The 15067-nt window shown below is 51.6% G+C and overlaps 1 protein-coding gene across 1 annotated transcript in view; it reads right to left on the reverse strand.

The window, feature by feature from the left end:
• The window catches only part of PDIA5 (protein disulfide isomerase family A member 5), a 91771-nt gene that overhangs the window by 27242 nt on the left and 49462 nt on the right, over positions 1-15067 (reverse strand). Inside the window, exons 8-11 of the mRNA XM_045812514.2 lie at positions 14503-14570; positions 6630-6721; positions 6465-6536; positions 436-572 (exon numbers count right to left, since the gene is read on the reverse strand). Coding sequence (XP_045668470.2) covers positions 436-572; positions 6465-6536; positions 6630-6721; positions 14503-14570 — 369 coding nt within the window. The remainder of the gene's footprint in view (positions 1-435; positions 573-6464; positions 6537-6629; positions 6722-14502; positions 14571-15067) is intronic.

The following is a 15067-nucleotide window of genomic DNA, read 5'->3' on the forward strand; positions in this document are numbered from 1 at the left end:
GCCCTGGCCTCACCGTGCCCTCTCAGCTGCAGGGCAAGATACAGGCCCTGTTGGGGGCCTCAGTTTCCCCACCTACATTAGGGGCGACTACTGTTCTAGGTGGTATCTCAGGGCCCTTCCAGTCCCCATTCCTCCAATCCTGGGAAATTCGTTTGCGTCTCCCGATTCGTGCTGACTTAGGGGAAGCCGCTCGGGCCCAGCAGGTGGTTGGACTGAGGAACCCTGTGACCTGATCAGAACGTCAGTGCTTCTCTGATGGTGACGCCAGGTGGACTATGTGCGCTGGGAGGGCGGGGACCTCGCCTGGCACCAGGGCATCCTGGCACAGGGGAGGCATTCACCGGGCAAGTGCTCACTGGACTCGCGTCCCAGAGCCGTGCCCGTCCTACGCTCAGGGAGGAAAGGATGTGGCAGGAGGAGCAAGGTTCCACTCACATGGGGCGTGGAACATGACGAGGACAGAGGAGTGTTCCTTCACAAACTGGTCAAAGTCTTCGTCGGTCAGGTGATAAACGGAGCCGCCCTCATCTGCCCAGGGAGTCTCGGGGGCCTGGGGCTGTGGCGGCTGTGGACTGGAAGACCAAAAACAGGCAGAGCTCAGAGCAAGCCCGGGGCCTGGGCAGCCCTTCCGAAATCCAGCCCCCTGGCCATAGCCCCCACGGTCACAGAAACCGCGCAGGGGAGGAGCAGGGGGCCAGCGGTCTGGCCCTGCCCACCTCGCTGTCCCGCAGAGCCCCAGACGTGCTCGGCCAAATGTCTCCTCACAAACAGTGGCTTTTAGCTAGAGCTCCCTAGGCAGCTCAAGAAATCCCCCTTCCTCCCAGGAATCTGGGGGTTTGAGAGCATCTCAAGCGCTTTCAAACTTTCAGCAAACCAGCAAGAATAAATAGCAACCACAAAGAGTGACCTTTGGCAAAGCTCACTGTTGTGTTTAGTAGCTCCCCACAGGCAAGGGCAGAGAGTGGGGAGAGGAAAGACCGGGTGGGGGGGAGGCAGGGGAATGCACAGTGGTAAGGAGGAAAGAGAGGCCGAGTGTCTGAGAAAGACCAAATCTGGGTGGGGGAAGGGGCCGGGGCTGGGAAGGGGGGCTGCCACACGGGTGGAGCAACGCGTTCACTGACCAGCCTGGGAGGAGGGTCATAAGCAGGAAGAGTGGGGCCAAAGGGAACCAGGTCGGGGGCACCCTAACCCTGACAGCATCTACACGATGTCACTGATCCTTTCTAGAGACCGGGAGCAAAGTTCTCCAGTTCTCCCAGAGGCAGAGAGTGGGGGGGAGCCTGGCATGGAGGTCAGTCCAGATGTCGACTCCCCACCTGCTGGCTGAAAACCTAAGCTCCGGGGAGGCTGCTTCCCCCTGGGACTAGGGCAGGCTGCTACGTGCGGCCCCAGCTGCTCCGGGAGAGGCCCGCAGGAGCCCTCTATCGCTCCAGAGTGGAGGACGAGGCTGCCCGTGACACGAGCTCCAGCTGCTTGCTGCCACAAGCACCTTTGCCAGAGCCCCTTAATTGCCTCTCTGAAAACACCCTTTAGGATGACAAATGTGAAAGGACAACCATTGTTTCCTGCCTTTGAGAGCCTACAGTAGAAAACACCGCACAGGGCCGGCAGCCAGGGCTAGAAATCATGAGCGAGAACACGGCCGACACAATGGGACCTGCCGCCCCCACTGCGGGGCCACCCCTACCCCATGGAGAGCCCGGGTTCAATGTCACCTTCAGAATCCCTCCCTGCTGGTGGCCTCAGCAGGGCCCCCTGGGCCCAAGCAGAGGGAAGCAGCAGGAAGCAGGCAAGCCATTTCCAGCCCGTGTACATCCAATGTCAGACGGCACGGGTAGCAAAATCATGCTTTGGGATGAGTCACTAGCCAGACAATGGTCCCAGAGCAACACCTGGAGACCTAGGCTCCCATGCTTGGGCTCCAAACACCACCGATTCCACTTCAGGGGATTTATCTTTCCAGTACAAATGCACACGTGCGGAACTATGTGTGTTCGAAGCGTTCATTGCAGATGATCCGCCATGCCGGATTGGTAGGAAATGGTTACATAAACTGCAGTCCATCCACACAACGGGGGCTGAGCACGATAGAGAAGAACAAAAAAAGCTCTGGATGCACTGACGTGGACAGACCACTGGGACACACAGAACAGGCCACAGTGTACTAAGTTCTGCATAAAGGAGGGAGAGATAAAAAATAGTAATCCACATTTGCTTGCATCTGCATAAAGGAACTAATCAAAGTTGTTGCCTCGAGGGGGTAGGAGGTAAAACAGGATGAAGGAAACCGGTGGAAGCGAGCCTTTCCAATGTATAATTTTCAAGTAACTTTTAAGGAATTATTTTAATTAAGTGAATGGAATCTATTCAGAAATTAAAATAACTTTTAAACATCCTACGAGAGCACAGAATAGAGAAGCCACGGCTTAGTTGCAGTACAAGCATATGAAAGCGCCTGAGAAACTTCTAGTTAAACATAGAGAACATACTCTAAAACCACTAAAATAACAGAACAAGACTTAAAAAACCTAAGAACCCACAGGAGCAAAAAGAACAGGGAAGAAGACAATGGTGAAGAGAGGAAAAGAGGTCAGTGCAATTTTAGAAGCTAGGAAGGCAACCTAGCAAAACAGAGGGCAGAGACCTGAAGTGTGGGTTGCGGACAGGGGCCAGGGGCCCAACAACCACACCAAAAGCAAAGGCGAAGGCTCTGAAGGACCCCAAGGCACCACACCTGGAAGCAGGGCCGGGGCAGAGGCTGGAAACAAGGGCATATACCAAAGGCCTGAGCAGCTCGGCCCTCAGATCCTGGCCCTCAGGCTACCAGCCAGGTGAACACCCCTGTCCCACACAGCAGACAACCGCTTACTTTCTGGAGAGGGCTGCAAAGCTGGGCATCGTGGTAAGAGGGCTCACTGCAAAGAGAAGGACTGAGTAGAAGTCTGTGGCCAAACACTATTCCCGACTAATGCCTTTTACCATCTGTCTCCTTAAAGGCCAGGGAGCCCTCTGACCCCTCCCGCACCTAACCCGCAGCACACCCAGTAAACGCTTTTTGAATAAATGATGAAATGAGAGAAGAACGGTTGAGGGGCCTGGAGGTGTTTAACCTGGAGAAGAGGAGACGTGGGCAACGCAACAGCTATCTTCGAGTACTTCAGACTGCGTCGGGAAGAGAAACGAGCGTTTATTTTCTGCGGCTCTGAAGAAGAGAAGCAGTGCCAACAAGCAGGCGCTCCAGAGAAGGAAGCTTCAGCCCCTGGACGTAAGAACCTTCTATCCACAACAGATGAGAGGGAGAGAGCCACGCTGGCAGTCAGAGAGCTGGGTTTGAGCCCCATATCCTCCACTTACCCGCTCTAGAGCTTAAGCAGCCAACTTGACCTCAAACATCCACAAGACAGTGTACATGGAGGCCTTGCTTTATCTCTCAGGTACATCTAGACAGATAATGCTCCAGGGTAAGATACTTTACTACCGGAATGTTCCTAGATATCATGTAGGACTGAAATCCAGAAATCGTTCAAGCAGGAGGAGGTGACCCCGACATGAGTCAGGGCCTTGTTCTCCGAGGTGTTTCAGTTAGACTGAGGTAACTACATCTGGAGGTAATGCAAACATCACAAGGCAAACTGCCAGGGACAGATTCACCGAGGTTTCTATTCCCTTCCAATCCTGCGACTCTGATTTCCTGAACTCTCCAGACTGGGAAGTTCACACAAACCAGACCCTTATCTGAGGTAGGTGCCCGTGCGTAGATAAGAAGATGCAATAAGCATTACAAGTCAAGAAAACTTTGTGATTGCGCTCAGTTCACTTCTGGTTGAAATAAAAATACACAGGCAGAAACAAGTGGCTCAGTCAAAAGAGACTACCAAGCCCAACGCAGGAGCACGAAACCTACAGAGAGAAGAGTGAGAAACGTAGCCAGTGGGAGCACAAGGGGGCACACCTGATGCAATCAACGCACCTACCCCCGAGTCCTTGCACACTCAGACCCCGAAGTCTCCACCTGGACTCACCCAGTGGCCGGTGGCCAGCCACTCTTGGCGGGGGGCGGGGGGGGGAGGATCTGGGCTCCTCTCTCCTGGGCTTCAGAAAGTCATCCAGAGGGTTAGCAAGGCCGGCTCCAAGCTCATTCTTCTACACTTAGCCACACACAAGCCCTGAGCAGCCAACAGGAAGGCCCAGGAAGAGGTGGGTGCCAGGAAGCAGGAAAGGTGGGAACACTGCCAGCCACCAGGATATGGGACAAAACTGGTAAAGACTTAAAACACCTGTCACAGGGAAAACCAAACTCGGAGCTGGGTACATGGGGGGAGGAGGGGGCGAGGAACTGGAAGGAAATTTACCAAAATATCACAACACATTATCTTTGGGTGGGGAAGAGAGAAGGGTTTTCCTTTTGTTTAAATATATTTTTAAGTTTTTCTATAATAACATATCTCACTTGAGAGTCTTGAAATAAAAAAATATTTCTTTAAAAATTAAGCCAGCTGGCAGCACAGCGACATCACCAGCTCTTGCTGGGGTGTGAGATGAGAGGGTTCACTGGGGGGTCTTTCAGGAGGTGGTCTCACTACCCTTGCTGTGCTAGGGAGCTGGGCTACAGTTATGCCTTCAGAGGAGCTGCCCCCACGAGTGCCCCTGACACAGTGATCACCGGAGGTCAGACAGCTGGACAGGGCTGCCCAGGGAGTCCCAGATGCTATGCCCCCTTCCCTGGAGTCACCCCACCAACCTTCTCAGCCTGGAGACCAGGACTGAACCAAGAATTGCTAACAAGGGTTCCTCCCCATGTGGGGTGAAGAGAGGGAGAAAAGAAGAGGTAGGAACGGTGGGGGGGGGGGGCGCCAGCCTGGGTCTGCTTCCAGGTCTCCGTCCAGAGCAGAGTCTGGTGAAGGAGCTGGGTGGCGGTGGGCAGAGAGGAGAGGGTGGGGGACAGAGTGCCAGGCTCCACTGAGGAGACAACCACTTGTCTCAGAAACCCCACTGACATGCTTGTGTAGGATTAGCAAGCAACTCTCGACACTTAAAAAAAAAAAACACACAAAAAAACTAAACCTTATCCTTCCAAAGGGATATGAGTGTATTTTGAAACCAGAAAAGGTTAGAGAAGGGGGAGGGAGGCAGACAGATTTTATGCTCTGGTGACAAATGAGATTGCTATTTGCTGAAACCTTCTCCCGAAGCAGAGTAAGATGTGTCTGGCTGGAGGAGAAGACATGCTTATTATCAAATGAAAAAGGAAAACAGGGGAGTGAAGGCCCAGGTTAAAACAATGAATACATGAGAATGGGGGAGCCACCGTCCCTGATGGGGACAGAGATATGAACATGTTTCCGAGAAACAAAATATTCATCCTCCTTCCCATTCTGAAGACACATATTTTCAATCTCTGTATCTTTGGAGAACTCATTCTTTAACCTTGTGCCCTGCAGGTAACGGTGTCAATGAATATCCACCGTGCTGGCACCTGGGGAAGGGGAAGGAGGCTCCGACCAGCACCCCAGGGAGCTGCTGCCCAGCGCAAGCCTGGCCCTGCTACCTATCAACCGCAGGAGCCGGGACAAGCTCCTTATTCATTAAGGCCGAGAAGAACGTCTTCCTTACCGGGCTGTTCTGAGGATTACATGAGAATCCATATAAAGTCTTTAGAACAGGGTCAGCCACAAAGTAGAGCCCAAAAAGTGTTAGCAGGTAGTATTCCAAGAATTATGCACAAATAGCTATACACTGGCAGTGACTGCGAAGTGCCAGACTGCTGACAGGCAGAGCTCTAAGCAAGCAGGGTAAGTGCTCGGCTGGGATGGCCCGAGGAGGCTGCCGGGAGAGGCGGCCCGTCCCCAGCTCCCCTGGAGGGGGAGACAGACTCCCCATCGAACACACCAGTCAAGGTCATGCCAGTCCCATGCCTAGCATGGTGGGGATCCAGGTAAGGGGTAGTCTGAATTACGAGGATCTAATCACATTACAAACAGGGGTCACGAGGCTGCCGTGAAGCAGAGTCTGTGGGGAGTGCACTGAATGGCAAAGCACTCTACAAATGGAAGGTACCAGACTATTTCTTAGGAACTTCACAGCACCTAATACACTGCTGTATTTGAAATAAGTGTTCAACTGACAATCCAATTTTCAGAAAGACCGCAGGGGAGTCTCTCTCAAAACTGACATCCTAGATGAGAAATACCCCTATCCATCAGAGACATAGGAAGGGGAAAAGAACTATTTGAAATGCAGTCACCATGGCCAGCGTCACATCAAATCCTCCCGATTCCCATATCCTAAACCCACAAAGACCCCATCCTCACCTAGAAGCAACCCAGAAATCACCGTTTGGGCAGCACAGTGGGGCCTTTCCCTTCCGGGTTCTCTTCCCCAACCCCAGCCACAGCCCTGAGACCAGGGGTCTAGCCGAGTCCCTCCCTCTAGGCACACCCCCCCAAGGCAACCGTCCCACTTACTTCTTCAGCCATTCCACAATGTCCTCAGCTGTGGACCCATAGTTGTCATACTGGAACAGAAACCGTCCTTTCCTATGAAATGTAGACAGACAACTTGGGCTCAGCCAGGGATGCAAACACCATCACAGAGAGGAGTGAGCATCGGAAGGGAAGCAGGGGACTTACTCGAAATAGCAGATGGTGGGGTAGCCTCGCACATTATACTCCTCCTTGATGTTCTCAAATTCTGAGGGGTAGACGTTCATCCCAGCCAGCACCTAGGAGCAAAGAGAGAACAGGCCTATCCACACTTGGCCCCGCAGACACCCCCACCTTGTCCATACACGGCCCATCCATCTGTCCCACCAGAAACAGATGAAGGGGACAAAGCCTCACAGCCTGACGTGCAGCCTCGGGCAGCAGGGGAGCAAGGCAAGCTAACCCAACTGGGAATGATGGCCCAGAGCTCTGGGAGATGCAGGGTCTGGGCCAGGTGCCGCCCTCTGCAGAGGTGCTCCTTTCACTTGCCCTGCAGGGGGAGCCATCCCAGAGCAGAAACAAAGTTCTGAGGGCTGAGGAAGACACCCGTCCTTGCTACCAAGTTTAAACAGGTCCTAGAGTGGGGCTACTGCCACCCAAGTATGCATTATGCCTTCTCCCTGCCCATGTCAACTACAGTTGAACTCCTCCCTAAGTTACTGAGTCACCACTCGGCCCCTCCGCAATGTCCGTCTGTCCACCTCGGCTTTGTGTGCAATGTTCTCAGACCTCAGAGCTCCTATGTGGCCAAGGAGAGAGTGTGCTCTCATGACAACCCACCGGCCTGACTCTCCTCCCTCCAGACTGCTAGATCCCCTGCCTCTCACCTCCTGTTTACAACCATCACCTATAGCCCGACTGGACCATCTCCGAAGTCTGCACTTGTCCTGGTTGTAGGGGACCCCATATCCAACACCCCTAAGTGGGAAAGGAGAATTTTAGTAGCCGTGTTACTAAATACTTAGAGCAACCCAGAGTCCCCTAACACTCCTTCCCTGAAGCAGGAATCTTGTTTTCTAGAGCAATATCAGGTGTCCGGAGAGAGGACCTTGAATCTGTTCTTACGAGAGAATGAAGACAGAGTGGCCAGACACAGGAGAACTGTTCCATGAAGCAGGGCAGCATGGAGGGGAGGGGAAAGGAAGTTCAAAAAGCCAGGAACAGTCACAGAAGCAGAGAGAAGAAACCCAGGAAGCTGATTTTGCTGAACAACATAGAAGGAAACATAGGAAGAGAAAAAGGAAAACAGTAGTTTCAGTGGACAATGAACTTGGTTCAGAAGACTGCGTCCACTAAGGAATCATGTGGCCTTGGGCAAGTCACTCACCCTCACTGAGGCTCCTTGTGTGGGAGACATGGGTGATGAAAGTAGTCACAGGGCTCTCTAGAGAACTGAATAAGATGACCCACATCAGAAGACTCAGCACAAAACTAGGTGCTCAACCATCACCAAGTTCTTGATTTCCTATCAAATCCTCCTGGTGATGAGAGCCACCCATGCCTCTGGCAGCGCCATCCCTAGAGGCATCTAAACATGTCTTTCCAACTGTTTTAGGTATCTAGCACAATGCCTGGCATTCAGTAGGCACATAATAAATGCTTACTAAATCACTGATACTTCCCCCCAGCTGCTCATCTGTGGGATGTTGCAACGAACACAGGGAGAATAAGCCTGAAATAGAATTACTAGAAGCCCTGGGACCCTCTAAAGGCCATTCTGCTCATTTCCCCAGATGGATTCAGCAGCCTGTTCCAGTAATAATTGTCTACTTTAAAGTCCTTTTTTTATTCTAATTGATCTCCCTAGTGTCAGCGCACATCCACCATGAGATTCCTCTTCCTCACCCTCCTCTTTCATTACATCACTTCCCTGCACAAAACCTTTCAATTCCACAGAATATGGGCTAGCATCTAACGCCACAGTCCAAGACCATACGGTCCCTATCTCATTTTTGAATTCTTCTTTCTTATAAAACCCTTAATTGTGTACCTGCTAGGGCCTAAGATTTTATTCTCCCAGGAATGGGACAGTCTGAGACCCACTGCACAGGGAGGAAGTTGGGCTGCTTGCCGTCTAAGGCACCTTGCAGATGGCAATATACCACGGCGGTGAGGAGCCCAGGCGCAGGTGTCAGGATGCTGGGTTTGGGTCCTACCTCCCCACTCAGTAGACGCATTTCCTTGAACAGTTGCCTGTGTGCCTCAGTTTCCTCATCGGCAGCCACCTCTTGTCATTGCTGTGATAGAGTATAGGTAAAGAATCTAGAACACTCAAAGTAAAGTATCTACAACTCTCAAAATATGTTAGCTGTCAATGTCCACAATAGCCAAACTATGGAAAGAGCCCAGATGTCCACTGACAGATGAATGGATAAAGAAGATGTGGTATGTACAGATACAATGGAATATGACTCAGCCATCAAAAAAAATGAAATCTTGCCATTTGCAACAACACGGATGGGACTAGAAAGTATTATGCTAAGAGAAATATGTCAACCAGAGGAAGACAATTACCATATGATCTCCCTGATATGTGGAATTTAAGAAACAAAACAGGAGCATAAGGGAAGGGAGGGAAAAATAAAACAAAATAAAATCAGAAAGGGAGACAAACTATAAGAGACTCTTAATCATAGGAAACAGACTGAGGGTTGCTGGAAGGGAGGGAGGTGGGGGGATGGGGTAACTGGGTGATGGGCATTATGGAGGGCATGGGATGTAATGAGCACTGGGTGTTACACAAGACTGATGAATCATTAAACTCTACCCTGAAACTAATAATACAGTATATGTTAATTAATTGAATTTAAAATTTAAAAAATAAATTAATAAAAAAAATAAGTTAGCTGTTTTCATTAATACTCCTATGAAGCTCCGCAATTCTGCCCAAATTTCCAGAATACGTGCTGTGTCCCCCTGGCCCTTACTTTATGTCTTCTAGTCCTTTTGCTTAGGACTGTCCCCATCTCTCAATTTCTACCAAAGATTTGTCATCCTTTAAGGCAAACCAAACCACCCTTGCTTATGATGAACTTATAATGCTTTGAGTTTTTTGGTACTCTTGTGCCTCTTGGGGCATTTATTAACTAGACAAATATTGTTTTAAAGATTTTATTTATTTATGAGAGAGAGCAAGAGAGCACAAGCAGGGGAAGCAGCAGGCAGAGGGAGAAGCAGAGTCGCCGCCAAGAAGGGAGCTTGATGTGGGACTCAATCCCAGGACCCCAGGATCATGATCTGAGCCGAAGGCAGATGCCCAACCGACTGAGCCACGTGGTGCCCCAAGATAAATATTTCTTGAACAACTATGTACAAACTCTTTTTTGAGTCTGGAAAGCCAAATGATGCAAAACTGGCCTCAGCCTAAAAGTTAAGGCCACAAGGCCTGACCTGGAGCCACATGTGCTGGTGCCGTTCGGTTGGCGTGACCCGCTCTGCCTCGCAGTCCAACGGGAACAAGCACGGGAGCTTCACAGAGCTGGTGCGCAAGGGAGGGGAAGGCTTCCACAGGCACAGAAGTGAGACAAACCAAGATGCAGCCCAAGAAGCAGGGAAGATGCTGGTTTAACAGGACTGTAGGGCACAGGAGGAGGCAGGAAGAGAAGGATGACGGGTTCACGGAGCTCACTCTGGACAAGGCTTTGATGTCTAAGAAACCAGGACTGTATTCAGGGGGTGCTGGAGGGTTTTCCAGCTGCATTTCTTTTTTTTAAGATTTTATTTATTTTATTTGAGAGAGAGAGAGAGAGCCCAGCAGGGGAAGGGGCAGAAGGAGAGGGACAAGCAGACTCCCTGCTGAGCAGGGCTCAATCCCAGGACCCTGGGATCATGACCTGAGCTGAAACCAAGAGTTGGACGTTCAACCAACTGAGCCACCCAGGAGCCCCTCCCCCCCCCTTTTTAAAAATATAAGCAGGTCAGGCTGTAAGGGGCAAGTCATGGGTGGTCAGGGAGAGAAGTCAGCAGTCTCTAGCAATCACCCTGTGTGGGCTAACCAGGGCCTGACCCAGGATGGTGGGCAGAGAGAGGATGGAAGATGTGAGGGAGAGAGATGCATGATGAGGCCCCGGTAAAAAGGCATGTTGGCAAAGGAGCCTGGGGTACTTGGGAAGAGCCATGAAAGCAAGCTGGCAGTCTGCTGGGTGGAAAGATACCGTGTTTCATTTTAGACACCCTGCATTTGGGACATAGGGAGAAAAATGCAGTCTGATACACGGTACTGGAACTTAGGGACTCAAGCTCCATGGAGTTATATTTTGTTGAAACTATGGACGTAGAGAAAATCACTGAAGGAAGGACCATCACAATAAGGAAAGCACAGTGCCAAGCCCTTGCTCCACTGTCCTAATAGGAAAAGAGGCTGAAAAGAGGAACCTTGGGAGCACCCTCGTGTAGTGAGTGGGAGGAAGAGTAAGCCCAGAGCAGTGGAGGGGTCAATCATGGGCGTCTGTAAAATGTCTGTAGGTTACAGGGCTATTTCCACACACCAGCTACTTGCTCTTCACAACAACCTAGTGAGGTAGACAGGGTTTGCATCATCACCCCCATTTTACAGATAGGGAAACAGAGACTCCAAGCCTACGTGCCCGAGATCTCCTAGCTGGTTAGTAAGAGCCAGCACCAGAGTCTGATCTGCCCAAGTCTGTCACCATGACCGACCCATGTCGGGCCAACCTAGATGGCCCATCATGGCCAAGGTTAACAAAAGACTCAGTGGACCTCAGTACCTAGCAAAGCTGGGAAGCAGAGGCAGACGGGACAGGTTCCAAAGGCTGCTCTGAGACAGGGAGCAGCAATGGCTGCTGATGAGGATGTCAACTAGCAGCAGTACATGGGACAGACACCGATGAGTCACCAGACGTTAATGACAGCAAGAGAGAGGCAGATCTGAGTTTGGAAAATGGCAAAGGCTGAGCATCCCTGACCTGGCCTGGCTTCCATCTTAAAGACATCATCAAGTTGGCTACCTCCCAAGACATCGGTAGAGGAGGAAGGTTTTTGACCCTTGCCACAGACACGGCTAGCCGAAAAGGGCTCAAGATGACAGAGACAAGGGGCGCCTGGGTGGCTCAGTCGTTAAGCGTCTGCCTTCGGCTCAGGGCGTGATCCCGGCGTTATGGGATCGAGCCCCACATCAGGCTCCTCTGCTGGGAGCCTGCTTCTTCCTCTCTCACTCCCCCTGCTTGTGTTCCCTCTCTCGCTGGCTGTCTTTCTCTCTGTCAAATAAATAAATAAAATCTTAAAAAAAAAAAAAAGATGACAAAGACGAAGCAGAGATGGGACATGCTCGTCCAGCTGGGTTTCAGCAGTGGTGAGGGGGTAGTGGTTGATTTCTGGGGACTAGCAGCCCATCTCTGCCCTGTGGGTGAGGACAGAAGGAATCATGCTTCTGGTCGCCCTCTTTCTGGGGGAGCCGTGGCTATACCATGAGCCCTGGCCTCTGGAGGCCTCCTGCAGCGGGTCGTGTGCATGTGGCCACACCCCGTTCCCCATGTATGGAGCTGGGAAAGGGTGAGAACTTTCCAAAGGTGCTTTCCTAAGAAACAGAACAAAACCTACCCCACACAAGAAAACACAGAAGCAAGGAAATGAATTGAGTTCACACAACACAGATGCCTTAGGCCAAGGTAACTAACACCTGGCCAAAGCTGGGCTTGACCCGCCAGGCTCTCCAGGCACCCAGACGACCCTACTGAGTTTTCTGTAATGTTGTCTAGGGAACTGGAAGGGTCACTTTTTATGTTTCTTGACGTGGGCCCAGGCAGGGGAAGCAGGCACTGCTGTTTTTTTGTTTTTTTTCCTTTTTTTGGAAGCAGGTACCCTTAAAACAAGTCATCTTCAGGGCTAATCTTGACAAAGAGCCTTATACGAGCCCAAGGCCGAGGGGAAAGCCCTCATCCCACAAGCATCCATCCCACTTTGTCTCTGTCCTTAATAACTGATGCTCTGAATTCCTTTAAAAAGGAGGCACACTTGGGTGGCTCAGTCGCTTGAGCATCCGACTTTTGGTTTGGGATCAAGTCATGATCTCAGGGTTGTCGAACCAAGCATGGAGTCTGCTTGAGATTCTCTCTCCCTATGTCTTCCCCCGACTCACATGCACTCTCTCTCAAATAAATAAATAAAATCTCAAAAAAAAAAAAAAAACAAAAACCAGGAACATCATTTTTTACGTAAATGCAGAGCTTAAAATAAAACGTCCCCAGGAGCGATAAGCCACACACTCATTCATTCATTCATCAGCACCTACGGGGTACCACTATGAGCTTGGCCCTGTGCTTGTGTTGAAGAACCAGACATGAACCAAACAGAGCCCCAGGGCTCAAGAAGCTCACACTACAGTGAGAAAATCATATTATAATTAGTATCAATGGGTGAACAACGTGATCTGGAATAAAAGCAAAGAGGCGCAGACCTGGCCACGCATGGCGGGGACAAGCTCTGTGGGAGCACAGGAGGGGCTGGGAAGAATACTGAGCTCAGCAGGGAGATGCGCCGTTGGCTGAGAATCTTCCGGATGCTGCACAAGACTGGCCCCAAGACCTCGCCTGCCCTAGCGGAGCTGGCCGGGCATCTGTGATCTGACTGGGGCTGGAGCTGTCTGACTGCTGCCACACCGCTGAGCCAGGAAGTCGAGCTGAGGAGTTTTCGAAGGGTAAGCAAGTGTGGGTAGGGAGAACACTGGGCAATTAAGGCTTTTCTCCAGGCAAAATAATCGTGAAATATGCTATCTACTGAGGCCCCAAAATGCAAAGCGAAACTTCCCCCCAAGTGATGTATCTGTGCCCCAAGGCCAAACATTTCTAGGCAGGTTGCTAAAAATTCATTAGTGAGAAACAAGCAGGACCTGGATGTTGCCCCAGAATGAGGTCAAAAGAGAAAGCACTGGCTCTCTGCAACCCAATCTTGCAGCCAGCTCTGCTGGCGGGGCTATCACCATGCCCAGGTGCTACCATGTCAACTTTCTAAATTGACTTTGAACTAACCAACTTAATTTGATCTGTAAATATCACGATTCCGTTTTAAGACCTCAGAACTCCCTTCATAGGACTCTGGCCAGCCCCACCGTGATGGCTCTCCTCTCCACAACCTTTCATAAAACGTGCCTGGATTTTTCCATGCTCCCTAGAGGAGCCAGCAGTTCATTTGCTGTTGCCGCCAATGAAAACAAACACAAAACAGCCCCCCTGCCCCAACATCTCTGTGGCTCAGGGTAAGTGCAAAACTGAATAGACACGGCGGAGAAGGGACAAGGCTGGCGGGTGCGGGCTGCAGAGAGATGATGAGGACCATCCGTGAGGGGTCCTCAGCTTGGTGAGGGCTGAATGCCCAGCCTCCCATGCCCTTCCTGCACCATCCTGGTTGCTCTTCCTTCCTGAGGCCCATTTCCTCAGTGGCTCCTCTTCTCCCTCCTGTCCCTGAAAGGGGAGCATCCCCGAGACAACCCTGGCTCCTGTCTGCCTCCCATCCCCACATGCTCTGCACACCCTCCTTCAGAGAGCGCCTGCAAGCTCAGGTCTCCAGCTCCCTGCCTGGACTACCTCTGGACATTGTCGTCCCACCCCACAGGAGCCACAGCCTTGGCAAGCCCAGCAGGAAACTGCTCCCTGAACCCGCTTGTGCTTTGGGCCCACCACTGGTCACCACACCCCTTCCTTTGCCACTGGGCTACCCAGCACCAGAAGCCTCGGCCCACTTTGGCCCCCAGCCCCAATCATCCTGGAGCCCTGATGGTCTGCTGGTGGCCCCTGGTCACCCAGCAATACCACCTGTGCTTCTTTCTGGTTTCGGGGCTATTGCATCACTGGCCTTGGTCAGACAAGTACCAGATTCTCCAGGTCCCAGCAACCCTGCAGAGTTCTCACTGTCCACTGAGGACAGGTCTGGATCACATGCACAGGGAGCAGGGAGAGCAGCAGGAGGGGAAGTCCTCACAATTTTCAAACCCACCCGAGCCCCTCCTCCTACCGCCTCTCCAGGTGAGCCGGCCAGCCCTGCCAGGCCCATGGGCCTCACTTACGAAGTGGCCTCGCAGCTGGGTCGCAGCCTTCTGGAAATGTGGCATTATCCTCTTGCACATGCTGCACCCTAATCACAGGCAGGAGAGAAAGTAGATGCAGTTACACCGGGTGCCAGGCCCCTCCCCTCAGGCTGACCTCTGGCAGCAAACACTGACCCAGCCTGCAGAAGGGCAGGACTGCCCCAGGCCCTGGGGACACAGAAAGAACAGGAGGCAGAGGCCCTGCCCTCCAAAGAGCTTACAATCTCAACGGCAGAAATCAGGACACAGCCCAGCAGTCCCTCAATAAATGTGGGACTGACTAAGCAAACACGACATGGTTGGAGAAGGGCAAAGCAGGGAATAATTTAGGGCTAGTCACGATGAGTTCCCCGGGAATTCCAGAACCAGAATAGCGACAGGAAAGCACAGCTCAAAGCCTCCCCTCACTGCCCAGTCAGGGGCTACGAATGAACATGAACCAGAAGCCATTAGGAAGAAAACTGTACAACCACAGATACAATGAGCTTTGGGATTTCCATGCCACTTTGCCTCCATCCACAGGAATAATGAGGCAATGGGCAGA

The sequence above is a fragment of the Ursus americanus genome, chromosome 4, assembly GCF_024610735.1.
Source record: "Ursus americanus isolate L20-20 chromosome 4, mUrsAme1.1.p, whole genome shotgun sequence".
NCBI classification, from domain to species: domain Eukaryota; kingdom Metazoa; phylum Chordata; class Mammalia; order Carnivora; family Ursidae; genus Ursus; species Ursus americanus.